The sequence below is a fragment of the Arachis ipaensis genome, chromosome B8 (assembly GCF_059453495.1).
Source record: "Arachis ipaensis isolate K30076 ecotype BB chromosome B8, ASM5945349v1, whole genome shotgun sequence".
In the NCBI taxonomy this organism is placed as follows: Eukaryota; Viridiplantae; Streptophyta; class Magnoliopsida; order Fabales; family Fabaceae; genus Arachis; species Arachis ipaensis.
In genome coordinates, this window is record NC_142443.1 from 131441505 (window position 1) to 131463024 (window position 21520).

The window sequence follows — 21520 nt, forward strand, 5'->3', positions numbered from 1 at the left end:
TCTTGGTTGTGCTGAATTCGTTTGAAATTTATTTTGATTAAATTGGTATTAGTTATTAAACCGTCCTTCGAAAGCCATGGTTCAAGAATGATTGAATATGGTTTGATATTTCCTAGGTTATTCTTTCTTGCTCACCCTAGTGCTTGGCTACTTGAATTTTCAATGTATTAGCTGAAGAAAGGTTTTGCTAACTAATGTTAACAATTAACATACAATTAAAGAAAGAATAGTGTAACTTAATTTTTTTTCTCTTTAATAAAGTCATTTAGTCTTGTGTATTTGGATTGTGTATTTGATACTTTTAAGGTTTGCTTTAATTTATTAAATTTTAATGATCAGAAGTTCAACAAAAGAAAAAAAGAAGACAAAATTTGTGTATGAAATACTTAATTTTTAATGTGTGATGATGAATGTGAATTTTCGGAAGTATGAGTTTGTTGAGTCTTTCAATACAAATTGATTGAAATTGGACCTGTGTTAGAAATTAGAATTTTGTGAATAGTTCCTATATAAGATTGCGTGAGGATAGAAATAAGCAATAAAAAAACCTTTGATCTTAATATAAGGTCATTCACATGTGCACCAAGTTTGATTCTCTGGATGTAATCTTTATTATGTTGTTATGAATTATGATGAAAAGTTTTGGTATCATCTTCATATTTATTGTTCTTTCATGTGTGAATAATGATGATGGCCCCAATGTAAATATCCATTTTTTTTTTAATTTTGGATCTATGAGTGAGTGACGTCCTACTACAAATGAGAAAAATGTTAATTTTCAAAACATGTGTTTCCTATTTAACTTGTTTGAATAATTTATCTCCGATAACTTCCATCTCTTGAGTAATTAACAAATGTTGTTTGTATACATTGGAATAAAATATTGGTGTTGCCATTTGTCAGTATAATTTTGTGTTCTCCATTAATTGATACTTATTTTGGTTCACTTTAATTTTAAAGTTAGATTCATGAACAAGATGTGTAATATAATTTTTACAGTTTTCTTTTTTTGATGTCCCTAATTGTTTGTTACTTCGTCATAAATTGATTTGGAAATAACACTTCCTTACTTATAAAAAGGCATTAGTGGAGGAAGGTTTTCTTCACGATTAATGAATGCATCAAAATTTTCTATAAATATATTCTTTTGTTGTTCTTTGTTCAAGTTGAAAACATGATCAGTATACAAGTGAACGAAAGAAAAAAATGTTGGATTATTAAATGTGCATATAAAGAAAGTGGTATATACATAATTGGTTGGTTTTTCATTTATATGAAGTCATGAGTTTTGATTGTGTTCTTTGTATTGACCTTTCAGGCATATGAACGAATGAGTTTTGATTTTGTGGTCTTTATTCTATAATATAAGACATCAAATTTTTCTTACATTACTAAAAATTGAAAAACTATCTTTTGAATTGCAGTGTTTTGTACCTAATCTAATTAGATCACTTACTGTGATAGAGCTTTTTTACTATTCAGTTCTGCTTCAACTCTCAAAATTCTTATTTTAGAAAAATAATATGATAAAAGAAGTTATTCAACCAATGTCTTTAAGTGATTATGCAAATACAATGCAATTGGTGATATAAAATGGAGTGTAAATGTATATATTACTGATTGCTTTGGTGATATAATTTACAATATATATTCTAAGTTCAAGAATTGAATAGTAAGAGATAATCTCAATTTATGCCTATTACTATATTTATGTTTTTTTATATTATATTTGCATTCTCCTTTATCTTTTTATAATTATATTTTCATGCAAAACATCGTATTCCAGGTATTATATGTTATTACTTGATATTATGTAGCATGACTAAGGTTTTTTCTTAAATTAATTTTATCTTTTTGAGATCTAAACAATAATTATAGAACTTTTTTTCTTTTTCGCCTTTTACTCCTGTTTGCTTCTATCTAAAGGCATTTTGTTGATTTAGTGATGATTCTCATATTCCTTTGAAAAAAAATGTTGCCTCCATCTTAATTCTTAATATGTGAAAATGAGTTATTTTTTGTTCAGCTTTTTTGAAACTATTAATGTAAGTTAATTATATATGTATGTTAATTTATTTTTTTCTAAAACAATAGAGAACCCATCAAGTGACATTACATGTTTGAGGGATCCACAATACAAGGTAATTCCTATAAAATTGTATACTCAATAAAGTATATGAGTAGATATTAATACTAAAGATTATTGTTCAATTTTTTTGTATAAATGGTATTTTTTGCAGTGAATATTTTTGCTTTTTTTATGTTATTTAGGATGTTATTAATCAGAGTGTCAAATATTCACATAGTCCAAGTGTTAAACATAGTAATGACTTGTTTCCCAGAAATAAGCAACAACTTGCTATTCTGAAAGATTCGAATTATAATTTTGATGAGCATATGGACGAGTGTCGTGCTTGATGTTTAGTTTTTAGTTTTAATAGTTAGAATATAATTTTTATTTTGTGATCCGTGTGCGAAAAGAATTATTTAATTAATAACTATTAAAAAAAAATTGGATGATTTGGAATAGTTAACTAGAATATTTAGATAAAACTATGTTATTGGAGATAAGTAAGTTATTGTGCAAGTATATTAAGAAGTTTTCTGACTTCAATTACAAAAGTTTTTAACTATTTATATGTTTTTAAATTTTAAATTATAATATTTTTTTCACTCTAAATATGTTTAATCATCTTATATTTACATGGTAAATTTGTCACAATATTCACAAGTGTATAGTCATTATCAATTGTAGGGGTGGCAAAGCGGCCGGGCCGACTCGTCCCGTCAGCTAAGATGGGTTCAAAATGCTAGCCCGTCCCGTTTTATGGCGGATTGGTGGATCGGCAGGCTAGTTCGCTTGACTCTTTTTTTTTTCAAAATTAAAATTCATTAATTAACCAAAAATAATAATTAAAAAATCAAATACAAATAAAAGATAGTCAAATTATAATATAATTTTTTTCACTATCTTTTTTTATTTTTAACTTCAATAAAATTATTCAAAATAATATTTGTCAATAGAACCATCTTTATTTTAAAAAATAAGTCACATAATTTAAGCAAATATAAGAAATTATAAAATAAAATAAATAAAGTTAATAACTAAAAAAAAAATAAAAACAAAAAAAAGTATTTTAAAAATTCTATAATTATTAATTTTATAATAGTAATCACTCTTTTATTTAATAAAAAAATAAAAATCTTCGGCTTGGCGGACTGGCCCATCCCGCCCGTCAAAACCCGCCAATTTAACGGTGCAAATTTGACGAATTTTTTTTTAATTTGGCGAATTTTAAATCCTAGTCCGATCTACCATTTTTAGCATATTTAGCAGACATACCTAACAGATTCAACCCATTTTATCATCTCTAATCAATTGTAACACTAAATTAAATATTTTATATTTTAATTAGAATCCAAAAATTAAAAATAAAATTAACCGAAAAAAATCTATTTAAGGCCGTTCGAATACACGGGTTGCCAACTAGAATAAGTAAAAAATGGAAAGGTTCAAAATTCATTTTGGACTTTTGATCTTTAAAATAAGTACATAAAAACCAATGAAACGTGGGGTAGTTGAAGTCAAATAATGGAAATAATGAAAAGCAACAAAACAAATGACGTGGGTAGTCCCGTTATTAAACACCCAATAGATTTGTACTAAATTGCTACTAGTTATGTTTCAATATATATATATATATATATATATATATATATATATATATATATATATATATATATATATATATATATATATATATAGATAAAACTAACATATTATACAAAATAACTAAAATAAATATATTTTTTATATTTTTTTTTTATTTTTCTCTTTTTTTTACTGTCGAAGAATGATATATACAGTACTTGCTAAATTTTGTTTTTGCCAATTCAATCTTTCTTCTCAAACTCAACATTTAAATTTTTTTGATATAATTTATTTTTGTATTTTTTTAAATTTTTTATTTTTATTTTTAAATTTTTATTGTATAAATTAAAAGATTTAATAGGTATTAAATTTGGTCTTTTTATAAAGAGAAAAAAAACACATTGAAAAAAAAAATAAAAATACAAATATAAATATAAAAAAAAACAGGAAAAATAATATTTTTTTATATTCTCTGTGTATCTCTCTAAAACCTTTTCCGCAAAGGAAAAACTCAAATGAGGGTTCTTAAAAAAGGTAATTATCTGTCGAAAAAAAAGAAAAAATTTCATTAAAAATCCATGTTTATTTTTTTAAATTTCAGTATCTACAAATGTCTTTCGTTTAAAAGTGCACATAAAAAAAATTATCCTAAAAATACTTTATTTAGTATTCATATTTTTTTATTAAAATATTTTTTAAATATTTACTGTTCATATTTCTGTGTCTTGTCCACCAAAAATAAATACAACACAAGATTTATGTTTAATTAAGTAATTTTTTTTACCACATATATTTCAAATCTAATAAATCTATTCTATGAGGAGGCTGCAAAAATAAAAAAAAATAACATTTAAAAATTTTATTTTTAAGGAAAATGAAAAAAAATTATTTAAGTATAAATTCTTCTTAATTTTTAAGCATAGATGTTATATTTCTTATGTCTTTGTGTATAATTCACAGTATAGTTACTTTGCTTTTGACAGAGTTAATTATTAATCGTAGTTCTAGCTTCTAAGAAAACAATCTCAATTTATTACAAAATTTTTATTTTTATTTATCTATCGTCACAATTTCCATACAACACATAAAAAAAAGAGTCTACTAACAGAATTTATCTGTGTCTCAGAAATTAAAAAGTTGGAGGAGTATTATAATTTATTAAATTAGGTTTTAGTATTGAGAAGTATTTATCAATTATGATGTATGAATATAGATACAAAACATGACATAATATGAAACATGACACATATAAATTTTAAAATTTTATAAGATACAAAGGCATATATATATATATATATATATATATATATATATATATATATATATATATATATTCGGCTTCAACTATCCGATGATGGCCGAGCTATAATTTTGGAGGCTGAGCGTCTAACACTTGAGTCCGAACTTTTCTTTTCGTTGCAGCGTGAGTGTACGAGCAATGAAAAGGAGAGGGGGAGTGTACCTGTAAAGGCACTCCAAAGCTTAAGTCAGTATATTGTCCTATTCGAACTTAATCCAGAAGAAATGCTTTACCTTGCTTTATATGATGAATTCTTCGTCCGTTACATTCTCGGCATTAATCGTCGGTTTCTGGAATGACTGATATTGTAACCGATTTAATTATGCTGTTTGAATATCGGTTATGATAGGAGCATTAATCTTACCGGGTTATGACTCATGAAAGGCCGAGCTTATAACGGGCGACAGTTATAACTCTTAGTGAGAACGGCTATAATACCGAGTTATAGCTCGTATTAAAGGCAGACATATCATAGCCCCCAAGCTTGACATGAGGAGGGGTTTTTAATGAAGCAGGTTGAGCTTTTTGATGAGTTATAACTCGGTCAGATGAGTTATTGAGTGAGTCCCCAGTTCAACGTACTTCATTAAAAAATGAAATTAGTTACTTGGAATTTGGTGGGTTGTTTCCCTGTATTGAGGAGAGAGAAGTAGTGCGTGGGGTATTAAAAGCTTCTTATGTTCCCAAGACACTTGCACCATTTGGTGTGATTGAGGTAACAGTTATTTTTCTGATGTGGTTAAGTTCAAAGGTTTGGCTTGCTAACTTTTTCATGACCTTTGGTTTTTGCTGTTTTGAAAACAAAATGAGTAAAAGAGATATGCACGTCATTTCTTTCATTTCTATTTTATCATCTTTATCTTCTTTCTTCTTTTTGCTTTTCTGTTCTGGGTCTCTCATGGGTTTTGAAAAGGAGAAGAAAGGGAAGATTGATTGGTCGTATGACTGGGTAAGTGATGATGTAAAGTCCCGAGTGTCTTTGTTTCGTGATGACACGGCTGTGAAGGAGATAGATGTGAAGAGAATTGTAAGGGCTGGGTGTGGTGTTGAAGTGGAGTTGCTGCCATGTTGTAGTGAGGATAGGGTTTATCATAGGGGGCAGGGATTTGAGTTTTTCTACATGCATAGTTGTGTGTTAGAGAAGTTACGAGTGAAGTTGCCTTTTACTGTTTTTGAATGTCAGATTCTGAAGCAACTTAACTGTGCTCCTTCACAGTTGCATCATAATGGGTGGGCATTTCTGCAATGCTTTGAGATATTGATGGAGTTTCTGGAGGAAGAGCCTTTTGTGGATTTATTCTTTTCTATGTTCCAAGCAAAGGGGGTTTGGAAAGGGGGGTGGGTTAATTTGAACAGCACTCCTGGGTTTGGTATTTTCAAACTATATAAATCATCTTTTAAGGATTTTAAAGAGATGTACCTTAAAGTGAAGAATGTGGAAAGGGAGTTTCCGTTTTATATGGATGAGTTGCTGGGTGAGAGGTTTCCTTTATGGTGGTGTTCGAAACCACAGAACATCCTCGGTGCCGAAGTCATTACTCCGAGAAATGTCTGTATTATTGAGTTCTTGGTGGAACAAATTGATCGGAAAGACTTGATTTCGATGTTTGAATTGTTAAAGTGGGATGAAAACAGAGATGCTGTGGTAGAATATATGGGTGAGTTTTGTTTGTGATTTCGTTTTATTTTAGTGCCTTGTGTTGTACTGATTTGTTGTTTCCTTGGAATTTTGCAGGAGGGAAGTATCCTGGCGTTTCAGCTGCGTCGCTGAGGTCTCGGTTCAAAAATAAGAACTTGGAAAAGGAGGTTTTCTCATCAAATCTTGAGAAGGTGGTAGTGGCTGGAGAAGTGAGTCAGCCTACTCAGGGTCGAAGGAAGGTGATTGTGAAAATGAGGAAGTCGGATGTTGTGGATTTGTCTGAGGAGTCTAGTGGGAAAGAGCATGGTGTTGCTATAAAGGAAATTGAGGCCTTTGTCGTGAATCAAAGAAAACTTCATGAGATATCTGAGCAAAGTGGAGGTGTGTCTGTGTGGGGGAAAGAGTATCCCTACATGGCTGTGGCTGACCAGTACTGTCAATCTTTTGCCGATGCTTCTTTGGCGAATGAAGTCGGTGAGATGGCTATTGGTCAGTATATGCAGGTAATATCGTGCTTTTATATTGGTAATCTACTTTAATTTGTATATTTTATATACCTTGTGGTTATCATGTTTTGTAGGTTGTTGGTCTTAGGCTAGCGAGCTTAGGGCGTAGTCAAGAATTGAGGCATAAAAAGCTGGCAGGTGAAAAAGCGGAATGTGTTGTGTATAAAGAATAGTTAATTAAGAGTAAGGGTATTGCTGCCGGGTTACAAAGTCGGTTGACCGAAACTGAGAAGCAGTTGAAGGAAACAAAAGATAATTATGCTAAGGATGTGGAAGATTGGAAGAAAAAGGAAGCTGATCTAGCGAGCATGGAATCTCGGTTAATTGAGGTTACTGCTCAGCTTAAAGAGCTGGAGAAAAAGAAAGGTGATGAAATATTGGACTCTTTTGTTGAGGGTTTTGAGAGAGCATGCTTACAGGCGAAGTTCTTGGTTCCGGATGCTGATCTTTCTGAGATGGATCCTGCGAAGATTGTTCGTGATGGGAAGATGGTCGAGGATGATGGGGAGGCCGAAGGCGAGGCCGAGATTGTTTAATATTCCTTCTGTTGTTTTGTAAAAGCAGTAATTTAAGGGAACTTTTTGAGCTTTTTTGGATATGTTGTTGGAACTTGTTTAAGGGTTTAAAGTTTGTGACACTTGCTATTGACGCTGATGGAATATCTTGATTTTGTTTACATATCAGTGGCTGGAATGGCTTTTTGTTTATAGAAGCCTTTTGCTTGTTTGATTAGAATTTCTGAACAGAATATTCTCTCGTATGTTAGTAGCGCCGAGTTATTTTGGTTTGAAATTGTTCGTCATTTTGGGTGTCGATAGTAGACAAATTTGTAGTTATGCTTTAAATTATTAAAGCAAAATGGTGATAGATGCGCATAGCTCATATATATTTGAAGATGAACTTGATTGATTAAATTGATGAACCTTTGAGTACAAAGGTGCAGGTAGGCTGGTCTCGTTAAAACCTCTCCAAGCAAAACTCTTTTTTGGGAAAAATCTTGGTAGTAAGAAAAAGAGTACAAGCCTGTCCCCGACTTTTAACTATAGAATTTCTTTAGGGAGGACACATTCCAAGTATTAGGTAGGATTGTACCATTTATTGATTCTAGTCTATATGCTCCGTTGCCGAGGACTTGTGTGACTCGGTATGGGCCCTCCCAGTTTGCGGCGAGCTTTCCGTGGGATGGTGGTCTTCGTGCAACTTCTGTCTTTCGAAGGACTAAATCTCCTTTTTCAAATGATCGACTCCTTACCGATTTATTGTATCACCGAGATAATATTTGTTGTGCCGCGCATTGTCTGAGCGTGGCTATATCCCTTATTTCTTTGATGTTGTCTAGCTCGGCTCGCCAAGCTTCATCTTGGATTCCGAGCTGTGTTCTGATTGAGCTTTGGGAGATTTCCAGTGGTATCATGGCTTCAGAGCCATATACGAGTCGGAATGGTGTCTCCTTGGTTGATGACTGAGGAGTTGTATTGTATCCCCAAAGGACTTCAGGTATGAGCTCGGCCCAGAACCCTTTAGCGTTGTCTAATTTCTTCTTAAGGCGTGCAAGATGAATTTATTTGCTGCTTCTGCTAGTCTGTTTGTCTGAGGATGTTCAACGGAGGCAAAGTGTTGTTTGATTTTAAGGTTCTGCAAAAAAGATTGAAATTTCTGATCGGCAAACTGGCGACCATTGTTAGTGATGATATGGTGAGGAATGCCAAAACGGCAAATAATATTTTTCTAAACGAAAGAGATCATTTGTTGGGATGTAATCTTAGCCAAAGGTTGGGCCTCGACCCATTTTGAGAAATAATCAATTGCGACAACAAGAAATTTTACCTAACCTGGTGCCGTGGGGAACGGACCGAGTATGTATAACCCCCATTGGTTGAAGGGCCATGTGACATCGGAATGATGCATATCTTCGGCAGGAATATGGATGATCGAGGCGTGCTTCTGGCAATTGGCACAGGTTCGAACCTTGTTTTCGCTGTCATGTTTGAGAGATGGCCAAAAGAAGCCAGCACGGAGGATTTTGGAGGCTAAGCTCCGAGCTCCTGTATGTGTTCCGCAAATACCCTCATGGGCTTCGGACAATGCTATGTCGGCCTCGGCTTTGCTAAGGCATTTTAGCAGTGGGCGAGTGAATCCTCGTCTGTATAAGGTTCCGTTGAGTAATGTGAAAAAACTTGCTTGTTTTCGGAACCTTTTTACATTATCTGTGGTATCTGGTACACGGTCTGTTTGGAGATAAGCTATGAAATCTGTTCGCCAATCTCTTTCCTGTGTAACACTTAGCACCTCTGTTAGATTAACACTTGGAGATGTTATAGTAAATTGATGTAATGTAGACATGTCGGACTGGGTGCTGCCGAGCTTGGATAAAATGTCGGCCCTTTGGTTTTGTTCTCTTGGTATGTGTTGTATTTCAAATGTTGAAAATTTTGAGATTAAATCTTTAACTAACAGTAAATATTTAGATAGAAGAGGATCTCTTACTTGAAACAGGTCGTTTACCTGTTGAACAACCAATAGTGAGTCACAGTATACCATTATAGTGGATATATGGAGGTCTAAACAAAGTCGGAGTCCTGCGACTAGGGCTTCATATTCTGACTGATTGTTGCTAGCTTTAAAAGATAAGTGTAAGGAATGCTCAAGGATGGAACCATCGTCGGCCTCCAGTCGTATTCCAGCACCACATCCTTCCTTGTTGGATGAGCCGTCTATGTATAAGCTCCATTGTTTTGTGTGGTCTTCTTCTGAGGGTATGGTAAGTTCTGCAATAAAATCGGCCAAAATTGTGACTTGATCGGCCCTCTTGACTGGTATCTGATGTCGAACTCCGATAATTCGATCGACCACTTTATAAGTCTCCCTGCAATGTCTGGCTTGTGTAACACTTGTCGCAATGGGTGATCTATTTTGACATTGATGACATGACTCTGGAAATAAGGTCGGAGTCTTCTTGCTGAAAATACTAATGCTAAGGCCAGCTTCTCTATTCTCGGATAATTAAGCTCGGCGTGGTAGAGCGTTTTGCTGACGAAGTATACTGGATACTGAGTTTTGTTCCTTTCTGTGACAAGAGCAGAGCTTATCGCCCAATCAGTAACTGATAAATACAAAAATAAGTCTTCCTCTTGAAGGGGTTTTTGTAAAATCGGCGGTTGTGAGAGAGTTGCTTTAAGTGTGCTAAAAGCTCTTTCACAATCGTCGGTCCATTGAAATCGGGTTTTCTTTTTTATTGTTTGGAAAAAAGGACTAGACTTTGAAGCTAAACATGGTACAAATCTTGATAGTGCAGCAAGCCTTCCTGTGAGGCGTTGTACTTCTTTTATTGTTTTCGGGCTCGTCATATCCACAACTGCTCGGCATTTGTCAGGGTTTGCCTCAATGCCCTTGTTTGTTAATAAAAACCCCAAGAACTTACCACCTTGTATTGTGAAAGCGCATTTTTCCGGGTTCAGACGCATATTGTAGTGGCGTATTTGGCCGAATATCTCTGTTAAGTCGTCAATATGGTTCCGGCCGACCTTTGTCTTGGCGACCATGTCATCCACGTAAACCTCTATGTTTCTACCGATCTGTTTGGCAAAAACCTTATCCATAAGATGCTGGTAAGTTGCTCATGCATTCTTTAGTCCAAAAGGCATAACCTTATAGCAGTAGTTGCCGAAGTCAGTAATAAATGCTATTTTACTTTGATCGGAGGGGTGCATAAGGATTTGGTTGTACCCCGAATAGGCATCCATGAAACTTAAGGTAGCGTAACCGGAAGCGTTATCTACCAGAGTGTCTATGGATGGTAAATGATAAGAATCCTTTGGGCATGCTTTGTTTAAGTCAGTAAAATCGACGCACATGCGCCACTTACCGTTTTGTTTCCTTACCATAACCACATTGGCCAGCCAGGTGGTGAATCTGATCTCTTTGATGAATTCTGCATTGATTAGCTTTTGCGTTTCTTCTAATGATGCTCTTCTTTTTTGATCGCCAAGTTTCCTTTTCTTTTGCTGCACAGGTCGTGCAGATGGGTTTATAGCTAATTTATGGCTGATGATCTGTGGATCGATGCCGGGCATATCAGAAGGCGTCCATGCAAATAAGTCGGCTTGTTTTTGTAGGAAGGTGGTGATGGCTTGTAGCTCCTCTGCACTTACTGACGTACCTACAAAGGTGATTTGTTAGGATCATTGTTAAAATACACTTTCTGTAAGTCATCGGATGGAGTAGGTCTTTCTCGGTAGTCGGCTCTTGGATCCAGGTCGGCTAATGCTGAGCTATTGTTGGTAAGGTTGACATTGTTGACTTGTTGTTTCCAATGATTTTGGAACTTCATGCCGATGTTGTAACAATGCCGAGCTTCTTTATAATCTCCATGGATTGTGACAACATGATCGTCCTGAGGGGTCGAACTTGTTTAAGAAAGGTCGGCCAAGTATAAGATTATATGGACTGAAGCAATCTACTACTAAATATTGAATATCACATATTTTTGAAAGAGGATGCTCACCCAGTATGGTTTGTAACCACACTGACCCTAATATTGGAACTCGTTCACCCGAGAAACTGACGAGATCTCTCCCTGTTGACTGGAGAATGTTGTTGCTAAGCTTCATTTTTTGAAATGTCAAGTAGAACAGGACGTCGGCACTGCTCCCAGGATCTAGAAGTACCTTCTTGACCAAAAGGTCTCCTACCTGAAGAGTGATCACCACAGGATCATCTAGGTTTTGTAATGTAGAATTAAAGTCTGCTTGTGTAAATGTGACTTGTGCGAGTTGTGTTGTGTCTTTGGCTTCGCTCTGTGGGCCATCTAATGAGCATATTGTTCGGAATGATCTTTTTCTTGCCAAGCTTGAGGATCCTCCACTGGCGTATCCTCCTGAAATACAATTGATTATTTCTCGAGGCTTTTCATTACTGCCCGACGTTACCTTTTCTTTGCCTCGGTGCGGTTGTTCGGGTAAATCATTGGTTGTAGACATCGTTGTATGTTTTTGGATGTGACCTCCAATATACTTGTCAAGGTGGCCTTGCCGAGCCAGTCTTTTCAAAAGGTCTTTGGCCACCACACAGTCGTCAGTAGTGTGGCCGTGCTTTTGGTGGAATGCACAATATTTGGATTTATCCGCGTTTTTAGTATCTTGATAGGTACCAGCCTTTCTCGGTGGCTTGATCAATTTTGAATTCAGGATTTCTTTTATTATGTCCTCTCGCCTAGTGTTGAACTCCGTATAAGAATCAAACCGAGGGGTTAGTTTAAAACTTTGCTTACTGCTCGGAGTCTTATGTTCATCTCTGTAACTCGTTTTGTCCGACTTTCGAGCTTGTATGAGCTCCTCGATATCGATTTGGCCTTTGGCTTTCTCGCGGAACTCGGCAAGAGTCTTTGGCTTGGCTACCGCGATGGTTTCTTGGAACTTCCCTGGTCGGAGTCCGCTTTTGATTGCGTGGAGATGGACCTCGGGGTGAAGGTCTGGTATGCTTATGGCGATCTTCGTAAAACGGGTCATGTAATCCTTCAGGCTTTCATTTTGTCCTTGCTTGATTGTATTAAGATAATCCGAGTCATGCAAATAAATTGCAGATCCGGCGAAATACTCTTCAAATAGCTTGGCTAGTTGTTGAAATCGTGAAATGGAACCTGCAGGCAAAGCACACAACCAATCAAGTGCAGGACCGTCTAAATAATTCGGAAAATAACGGCATAAAACAGTATCTGATGCACCGTTAACGATCATTATTGATCGGAATTTTTTGAGAAATTTCTTCGGGTCTCCAAGCCCATCATAAGGCGTGAGGGTCAGCGGGAGGGCGAATCTTTTTGGTAGCTCGAAGTTCATCACTTCTGGCGTGAAAGGTCTTACGAGTTCATCAGACTCTTCGTTTTCATCTTCAGGCTGGACTCCCTCAGCTCGGATGGTGTCCGAGACGTGAGAGGGTTCAGAATGATGCTCATTATCTTTTAATTGCCGGTGATGAGTGTTGTCATTTTCTATCCGGACATGATTCAGTTCAGCGATTTGGGCAGCCATTATTTGATTTTCGTCGGCCATCCGTTGATTAGCTTGCTGTAGCTCGGTTACCATCCGCATAAGCTCGGATATGGAAGGGGGTGGTACGTTAGCCATGGGTGTAAGCGAAGGTAATGGGACCAAAAAGAAAGAATTGATTTCTTCGGCCCCATGGTGGGCGCCGATTGATCTTGCCTGTGAAATAGATCGGCTTCAACTATCCGGTGATGGCCGAGCTATAACCTCGGAGGCTGAGCGTCTAACACTTGAGTCCGAACTTTTCTTTTCGTTGCAGCGTGAGTGTACGAGCAATGAAGAGGGGGAGTGTACCTGCAAAGGCACGCCAAATCTTAAGTCAGTATATTGTCCTATTCGAACTTAATCCAGAAGAAATGCTTTACCTTGCTTTATATGATGAATTCTTCGTCCGTTACATTCTCGGCATTAATCGTCGGTTTTTGGAATGACTGATATTGTAACCGATTTAATTATGCCGTTTGAATGTCAGTTATGATAGAAGTATTAATCTGACCGAGTTATGGCTCATGAAAGGCCAAGCTTATAACGGGCGACAGTTATAACTCTTAGTGAGAACGGCTATAATACCGAGTTATAGCTCGTATTAAAGGCGGCCATATCAATATATATATATATATATATATATATATATATATATATATATATATATATATATATATATATATTTAATTTTTAGATAAATTGTAATGATATTTTGTTATTTTATTGATATTAGAATATAAATTAATTTTTAATATTTATTTTAATTATATAAAGTATTTAAAATATTATTTGTTTTAATAAATAATAATATATACTATTTTTAAATTTACTTCAAAAATACATATTAAAAATAGGATAAAGTATATTTTTTGTCCCTAAAATTTGATAAAAGTTTCAAAAATATCTTTAAATTTTATTTTGTTTCAATTTTGTCATAGAAATGTTCGATTTGCATCAACTATACTCCTAACGACTAATTTTTTAAAAAATTTGAGACCAATTCAACAACAATTTTATAACAACCCTCAACTCCTGCAAATCATGCATAATTTTCATGTATTATTGTTACATTAGTCTTAAATTTTTTGAAAATTTAACTGTGAAGAGTATATTTGATGCAAATAAAAAAATTTTGGAATAAAATTAAAACAAAATAAAACTTATGAATATTTTTAAAATTTTCGCCAAACTTTAAAAATAAAAAATATACTTTATCCTTAAAAATAAGACTGATTACACTGATACGCGATCAAGATTTTGAATACAAGATTAAGATTAACCGGCAAAACGGTTGAACCCGACCGTTTTCTGAAAGGTGTGGCTCGCTCTTCTGCTAGTCAAAACGGCGCCGTTTTATGTGAAAAAAAAAGCCACCGAGTAGACCAAAGGCAACCCTGAACCCTATCAGAGCAATCACCACCAGAAGCCCTAGCCGCCACCGTCTCCATCACTGATCTCCTCTCCTTGGCTAGAGGGTGCCGTCGCCGCCGGGATTGTGATAGAAAGCGTGCCGTCGTCGCCAAAAGTGGTCTCTATCGATCAGCCCTCTTCTCTCCGTCGCGCTCGGAGTTCTTCTCCTCGCCGTCGCGTCTCTCTTCAAGCTCTCTGTTTCTCTCCGAGCTCACTCTGTCTCTGTCTTATCAGTCTCATTGAGAGCTGCACAAGCATTAGATTTGGATTTGGTATTAAATTTGGATATATTCGTAATCTTAATAAGGGTCACTTCTTAGGATTATGAGAAATCCAATAGATTTCGTTTGTGTGTTCTTGTGTTAGGATTAGTCTCCAAATATTCCCTATGGAAGCTATGAAATATGAAATAGAAATTGCTTCCAATTTTCATGCTTTTTGTCCTGATATAATATAATTGCTTTGTGCTACCGCTGCTGCTACTTCCATCATTCCAATCAAGAGCATGTGCTTTGTTTTGATGTCAAAAATAGTAAATGGCATGTTCTTACTTCTTGGTTGGCATGTAGTTTTTATTCTTCCAAATATGTAAATATGATTCTGTTTTGTGGGGTGAATTTTATTTATTTATTTTTATTAATGCTTCTGAGGTGATCAGGGCTGATTTGATTCTACTAATTTTGAACACTAGGTTTGAATTAGGATTTTTGTTTAGCAGATGTTAATTAGCCTTGGAAGTTGAGGCATCCTTTGATTTTAGTGCTACATCTTCAATTCAACTCAATGCGCCAAATTGTTTATGTTGGAATTTTTTCTGATTCTAAGTTGTTTATGCTATGATTCTAATTCTGAATTGTTTATGCTGATTTTTCTGATTTGTTGATTCTGGTTGTTGATTTTTCTGATTTGAGTTGTTGATGGTGGTGTGGTGCAGTGCTTCACTGCATTGTTTATGTTGGAATTTTCTCTGAATTGTTGTTTATGCTGATTTTTTTTATTCTGAGTTGTTTATGCTGATTTTTCTGATTCCGATTTGTCATTTATGCGCATTTTGATTTTTATTAGTTATAAATTTTAATGTTTGAAGATGTTTGTGAACTTTTAATGATAAATTATGGATAATTTATTAGGTAAAATTGTAAAATTTTGAATTTTATCAACTTAAAAATCATTAAATTTAAATATTTAAAATTATATATTAATTTTTTAATAATTATATTTTATATTTTATTTTAAGCACGTCCCGGAGCTGGTCGTCGATGTCGTCTTCTTGTTTCGAGCCTCGCCGTCAGCAGCTGATTTGGTGAGTTCTAACAAATTCCTCTTTTCTTTCTTGCTTAATTTTGTTGTTGTAATTCATCTTTACACCTTGATTTTGTTGCTGAAAGTTGAATATTTTGCTGAAAATATCACTGGGCTAATTTTTTTGTTGCTGAAAATCATCACTGAGTGGAATTGTTTACTGATTATCATCACCAAATCTTGAATCTGTTGCTGTCTTGTTAAAAAAATCACCTAGCTAAATTTTTTGTTGCTGTAATTCATTAATGCACCTTGACTTTGTTGCTAAAAGTTGAATTTGTTGCTGAAAATATCACTGAACTATTTTTTTTTTGGCTGAAAATCATCATTGAGTTGAATTACTGATTATCATCACTGAAGGTTGTCTGTTGTTGTTTTGCTGAAATAATCACTTAGCTGAATTTTTTGTTGCTGTAAATCTGTAAATCATCTTTTGAGCTTAATCTCTTGTTACTAAAAATTATCATATTTGAATTTGTTGTTGAAAATTAGGTTCATGTTCTCTGCAAGTCAGAATAAAATTGTTCAGTTAAATTGTTGTTCCCACTCTCTATTTTTTTTTTGCTAGAATTTTAAAAATGTCTTAATCACAACTCGGTTCCTATTATAAATTATTCTTGGTATTGATTTGTAAAAAATACACAAATGTAGATATAGATGCAAATCAAAATGAAGGAAATGTTGGTCCAGCTTCAAATTTGTCCTATGAAGATATAGATGCCAACTTTGAGATCACTCCTTGAATTTGATTTACTGATTGTGTTATTTTTTGTTCTCTCTCTTGTTCATTTAAATTGAGAAAGTATTTTGTACCAGGAACTAGATTGTTATTAATATGTTTGACATGCATTTTAAGTTTTAACTTTTGATTTTAATTTTATTTTTATAATTATGACCGGGTCAATTACCGGTTCGGTTCTGATAACTATGTTTGTGCCACTCTGAGTGCGCAGAGAAATGCTGGGGAGAGGCTAATATGGCACTTGGGAACAGTACTGCTAAGTTATCGGAACTCCCTCTGAGTGTCGGGACCTCTTACTTGTGCACAACTGCTTCGCACTCTTATCAACTTAGCATTCTGAGGCCTTTCTGTGTCTCTGCCACCTACCCAACCCACTCCCAACCCAAACCTTCCAATAAAGTCACCTCATCTGACAGTTGGCTCACCAAGTGGCCTCCCGCTAACCCTAATTCTTCCCGATTCCCCAACCCCAAACCCTCACCACGTTTCCCCCAACCGGCCGCCGATGACCTCTTTGACCCCGACGACTCTCACTTCTTGCGGAATGACAACAACCCTTGCAACGCAATCGACAGAGTCGTTATCCGCTTGCGAAATTTACGATTAGCCTCCTACAACGACGATAACGTGGAAGCACCCGGAGGTTTAAGTCGCTTGCTACGCCGAGACTGGGTTCGTTCTGATACCGCATTGGCTGAGGATGAAGCTAACGACATGCTTCTGCCATGGGATAGAGATGGTGAGGATGAGAAGGAAGCTGTGGAGATAGAGAATAAGGTGATGCAGAAGAGGAAGGTGAAGCCGCCAACTTTGGCGGAATTGAATCTTGAGGAGGAGGAGCGGGCGCGGTTGCGAAGATTGGGGATGCAACTGAAGGAGAAGGTGAATGTGGCCAAAGCTGGGCTCACGCAGGCTGTGCTGGACAAGATTCATGATCAGTGGAGGAAGAAGGAAGTTGTTAGGCTCAAGTTCCATGAGCTTCTTGCCAGAGATATGAAGACTGCTCATGAAATTGTTGAGGTTTCTTGCTTCCGCTTTCACTTATTCTTATTTTGTTCTTGATTTCAATAGCATTTTTGTTTAGAGAACTTATGAACTGAAATCTTGTAGCATTTTGCAGCGCAGAACAAGAGGGTTAGTTATATGGAGGTCAGGAAGTGTTATGCTGGTGTTTCGTGGGAAAAACTATGAAGGACCAACACCTGCATCTTTGGAAAGGAGTGAGCCGGTTATGATGAATCAAGAACAGCTTGCGAACATGACGCCAGAGGAAGAAGAGTTTGACAGGATGCTTGGTGGTTTAGGTCCTCGTTTTGTCGAATGGTGGGGCACGGGAATACTTCCTATTGATGCGGATTTACTTCCTCCTACTGTACCTGGATATAAGACTCCCCTTAGACTTCTTCCAACTGGAATGCCTCCGAGACTAACAGATGCAGAGCTGACGAATATGAGGAAACTTTCCAAAGCTCTTCCTTGTCATTTTGCTCTAGGTAATGTTATTCTACTACGGTAATGTATTAAATCATTGTCCTTTTACTTATATGGATCTTTTGTTGAACCTTGTAAAGGTAGAAATCGAAATCTCCAAGGTCTTGCAGTTGCTATTCTGAAGCTATGGGAAAAAAGCTTAGTTGTGAAGATTGCTGTTAAGCGTGGTATCCTGAATACAAACAATGAACTAATGGCTGGGGAGCTAAAGGTATGTTATCTGTAGCTTCGGTTATAGCCCTAGTCATTGTTCAATGGAGCATGATGATAAATCTTGTTTTTCTTTCCTGGTTCAGAAATTAACAGGAGGCACCTTGCTGATAAGAAATAAATATTTCATTGTAATATATCGCGGGAAGGACTTTGTCCCGACTAGTGTCGCTGCTGTTTTAGCTGAAAGACAAGAAATGACGAAACAAGTAGTAGATGATGAGGAGAAAGCACGGCACAGAGCCATTGATGTAACTCAATCAGGGACAGATGAAGCAACGACTCAAGCAGGATCATTGGCTGAGTTCTATGAAGCTCAGACACGCTGGGGAAAGGATATATCTGCTGAAGAACGTGAGAAGATGATCAAAGAGTCTGCAAAAGCTAAGAATGTTAAGCTTTTCAGAAAAGTTGAACGTAAACTGGTTCTTGTAAGTCTCTAATCCTTTTCATTGTTGAAGATTATATGCTCGAGTTTTTTTATTTTTCATTTATTTATGATTATTGGTAGTGATCTTGTTCTTCTTATTATTATTATCATTACAACTCTAATTCTGAACAGGCCAAGACCAAAAAAATTAGAGCAGAAAATCTTTTATCCAAGGTAGAAGCTTCCTTGGTTCCAGCTGATCCTGATTGTGATCAGGAAACAATATCAGAAGAAGAGCGTGCTATGTTCCGCAGGGTTGGTTTAATTATGAAGCCGTACTTGCCACTTGGTGGGTAATTTTCAGCTGTTTTGAAAGTTGCTATATTATAATGGTGCATTACCTAACAACTATTAATGATAATCTTCAGGTATACGTGGAGTTTTTGATGGTGTCATTGAGAATATGCATTTGCATTGGAGACATCGTGAGCTTGTTAAATTAATAACAAAACAAAAGACCTTTGCTTTTGTTGAGGACACAGCTAGATTACTGGAATATGAGAGTGGTGGAATACTAGTTTCGATAGATAGACTTCCAAAAGGATTTTGTCTTATTTACTACCGTGGGAAGAATTATAGGCGTCCCGTTACCATAAAGCCAAGAAACCTTCTAACAAAGGCAAAGGCACTAAAGCGGTCAATTGCCATGCAACGTCATGAGGTTCCAAATTTTTATGTCAATGGCAAATCTGTATATTTCCTTCTATATACTATATCTTTTGTGTCTCAAAATTGACCTTGTATGACTTGTGTAGGCACTGAGTAAGCATATTACTGAATTGGGGAGAAAAATAGAAGAAATGAAAGAGGAACTTGTAAGTGTTGACTTATCATAACTTGCATTCATCATTTGCATGCCCGGTAGATGTTACCTAATCATCAGATTTCTCTATGTATCTGGTGGTCTTGCATGTTAGCATCAGCTTTCTGTGTTTTGTATATTCAATACTCTGAATATTGTCACTTCGAATTATTCAAAGGGTTTGTCTCATGATTTGGAGCCTGAAGATAGGGGTGGAATAGAGGACCTTAACCAAATAGATCATGTCAGAATCCACCCTGGTAAGACACCCTCAAAAATATATAGTTTCTTGTAGAAGATTTATGTACTGGCTTTGGATCTTATTTTCTTACCGCATTTTTTCCGCTATTAACATCAAATTTCGTATCATCTGAAAGCTGCTGTCGAGGAGAACTGATGAAATAAAATAAAATATGGAAGATGATCTCTAGTCGAGGAGAACTGAATATTTGTTGATTGTTATTTCCAGAGTGAGCTTGAAGATTCGGACGGGGAACAAAATGACAGTGATTTTGGCAATGAGGAAGATGGTGGCTGGGATTTTGAGGATTAGAAGTTTGGAAACTTTGAAAATGATGACCATCCTCGGATGGCAGGTTTACAGAGTTGCGGTGAAGTTTCTGGATGACATGCCGTTGCATGCAGCCAGGAGACGGGTAGAGCTAGGTATCAAGTCTGCATATATGCTGAATAAAATTGCTGCGTTCCGGTTTATTCAATTTTCCAGGGAGACATGCTTAAGGAATCCATCACCAATTGAAATCTCACTGCTATCTTATTTCTTAATTCTTAGATACTGCTTACTCTCTCTCTCTCTCTCTCTCTTTGTAAATTATTACCTTGCAATATGTAAATATCCAATTTGATGAGATACAATTGTGACTGACTCGATTCCCCACGAATATCCACGGCTTTCTGAAAATATTTGAAAAAAAATTAGGATAAACAACTTAGATATAATTACAAGAACCAGAAATTCCTAGATACAATTAATCCTAAATCCGATTATAAGAACCAGAATGTCTAAACACAACTCAGATCCAATTACTAGAAGAGTCAAATATTAATTAGTAACTTGCAATGGAGGAGGTGGACGGCAGTAGTGACGCTGTTGCTGGAGATGGAGCTGAGTGGCAGCAGCCGGAGCTAGAGGTGTGGCTGGACTGTTGGAGGTAGAGCTGAGTAGTCGGGGAGCAACATTGACTTTAGGGGGTTTTTTCCCGCATCCTATTTGCTTTACTGTTTCTTGTTTCTCACTTTTGCTGCTCAGACTACTTTTGATACCAAAATGATTGAAAATTTAACTTTATTAGAGTGAGACCTGCCCATCAATTTAACTTTATTAGGGTGAAACCTGCGGGATATTTTAATTAAGTATTGTATTATTTAAAAATTAATTAAAATATATATAATTAATATTAAATTTGATATGTTTTTTATTTAAAATGTTTTATGATACAAAATTTTTTTATATTGAAGTCGTACAAAATTACATTTATATTTGTTTTTATTTTTGTATTTGTTTTAATTGATGGATTTAGTTTTTTTATGTGGTGTTTGTCCTTACATTTTCAGTTGTTGTTAGACTTGTAACTTTACTCTTATGTTCTTGTGAAAATATGTTTTTTTTAAACTGTTAATTTGTATATATTTTCTATTGTTTTTTTGTTCCATCTTTAAATATATGTTCTTCATTTGAAGATGTGTTTTAAATTCGTTTACTTTTTTTCTCCTTAATCTCTTGATTTGGTATATCATTTAGATATGATAATATTAGTATTGGTGAAGTTAGTTCCTATAATTATTGAAAAATATATCCTAAATCTTAAACCGGTTGAATCCTAAACCTAAATTTAAAATCCTAACCCTAAACCTAATATGTATACAACAAACAATAAAATCCTAATACTAAACCCTAATCCTAAACCTAACATGTGTAACATAAATCTTAAATCCTAATCCTAATCCATATATCCAAATTATTAACTCCTACCCATTAAACCAACT

At 35.3% G+C, this 21520-nt stretch overlaps 2 protein-coding genes across 3 annotated transcripts; one reads left to right on the forward strand and one right to left on the reverse strand.

The window, feature by feature from the left end:
- Window positions 1-8924: 8924 nt before the first annotated feature.
- LOC148549872 (uncharacterized) lies at window positions 8925-9638 on the reverse strand. The gene is made up of 2 exons (XM_088495823.1): window positions 9603-9638; window positions 8925-9368 (listed from the first exon to the last, which is right to left on the reverse strand). The coding sequence occupies exons 1-2, from the start codon at window positions 9636-9638 to the stop codon at window positions 8925-8927; spliced, it is 480 nt and encodes a 159-aa protein (XP_088351949.1).
- Window positions 9639-14465: 4827 nt separating this feature from the next.
- LOC107613279 (CRM-domain containing factor CFM3, chloroplastic/mitochondrial) lies at window positions 14466-20415 on the forward strand. 2 transcript variants are annotated; one of them, XM_021109860.2, is made up of 11 exons: window positions 14466-14808; window positions 15774-15839; window positions 16792-17600; window positions 17701-18073; window positions 18152-18282; window positions 18368-18712; window positions 18844-19000; window positions 19080-19372; window positions 19467-19526; window positions 19692-19773; window positions 19891-20415. In XM_021109860.2, exons 3-11 carry the CDS (start codon window positions 16815-16817, stop codon window positions 19908-19910), a joined length of 2247 nt encoding a protein of 748 aa, XP_020965519.1. In that variant the 5' UTR covers window positions 14466-14808; window positions 15774-15839; window positions 16792-16814; the 3' UTR covers window positions 19911-20415. The 2 variants fall into 2 exon arrangements, with proteins under 2 accessions (XP_020965519.1, XP_016170693.1); XM_016315207.3 differs by having other exon boundaries at window positions 19983-20415.
- The last annotated feature ends 1105 nt before the right edge of the window (window positions 20416-21520 follow it).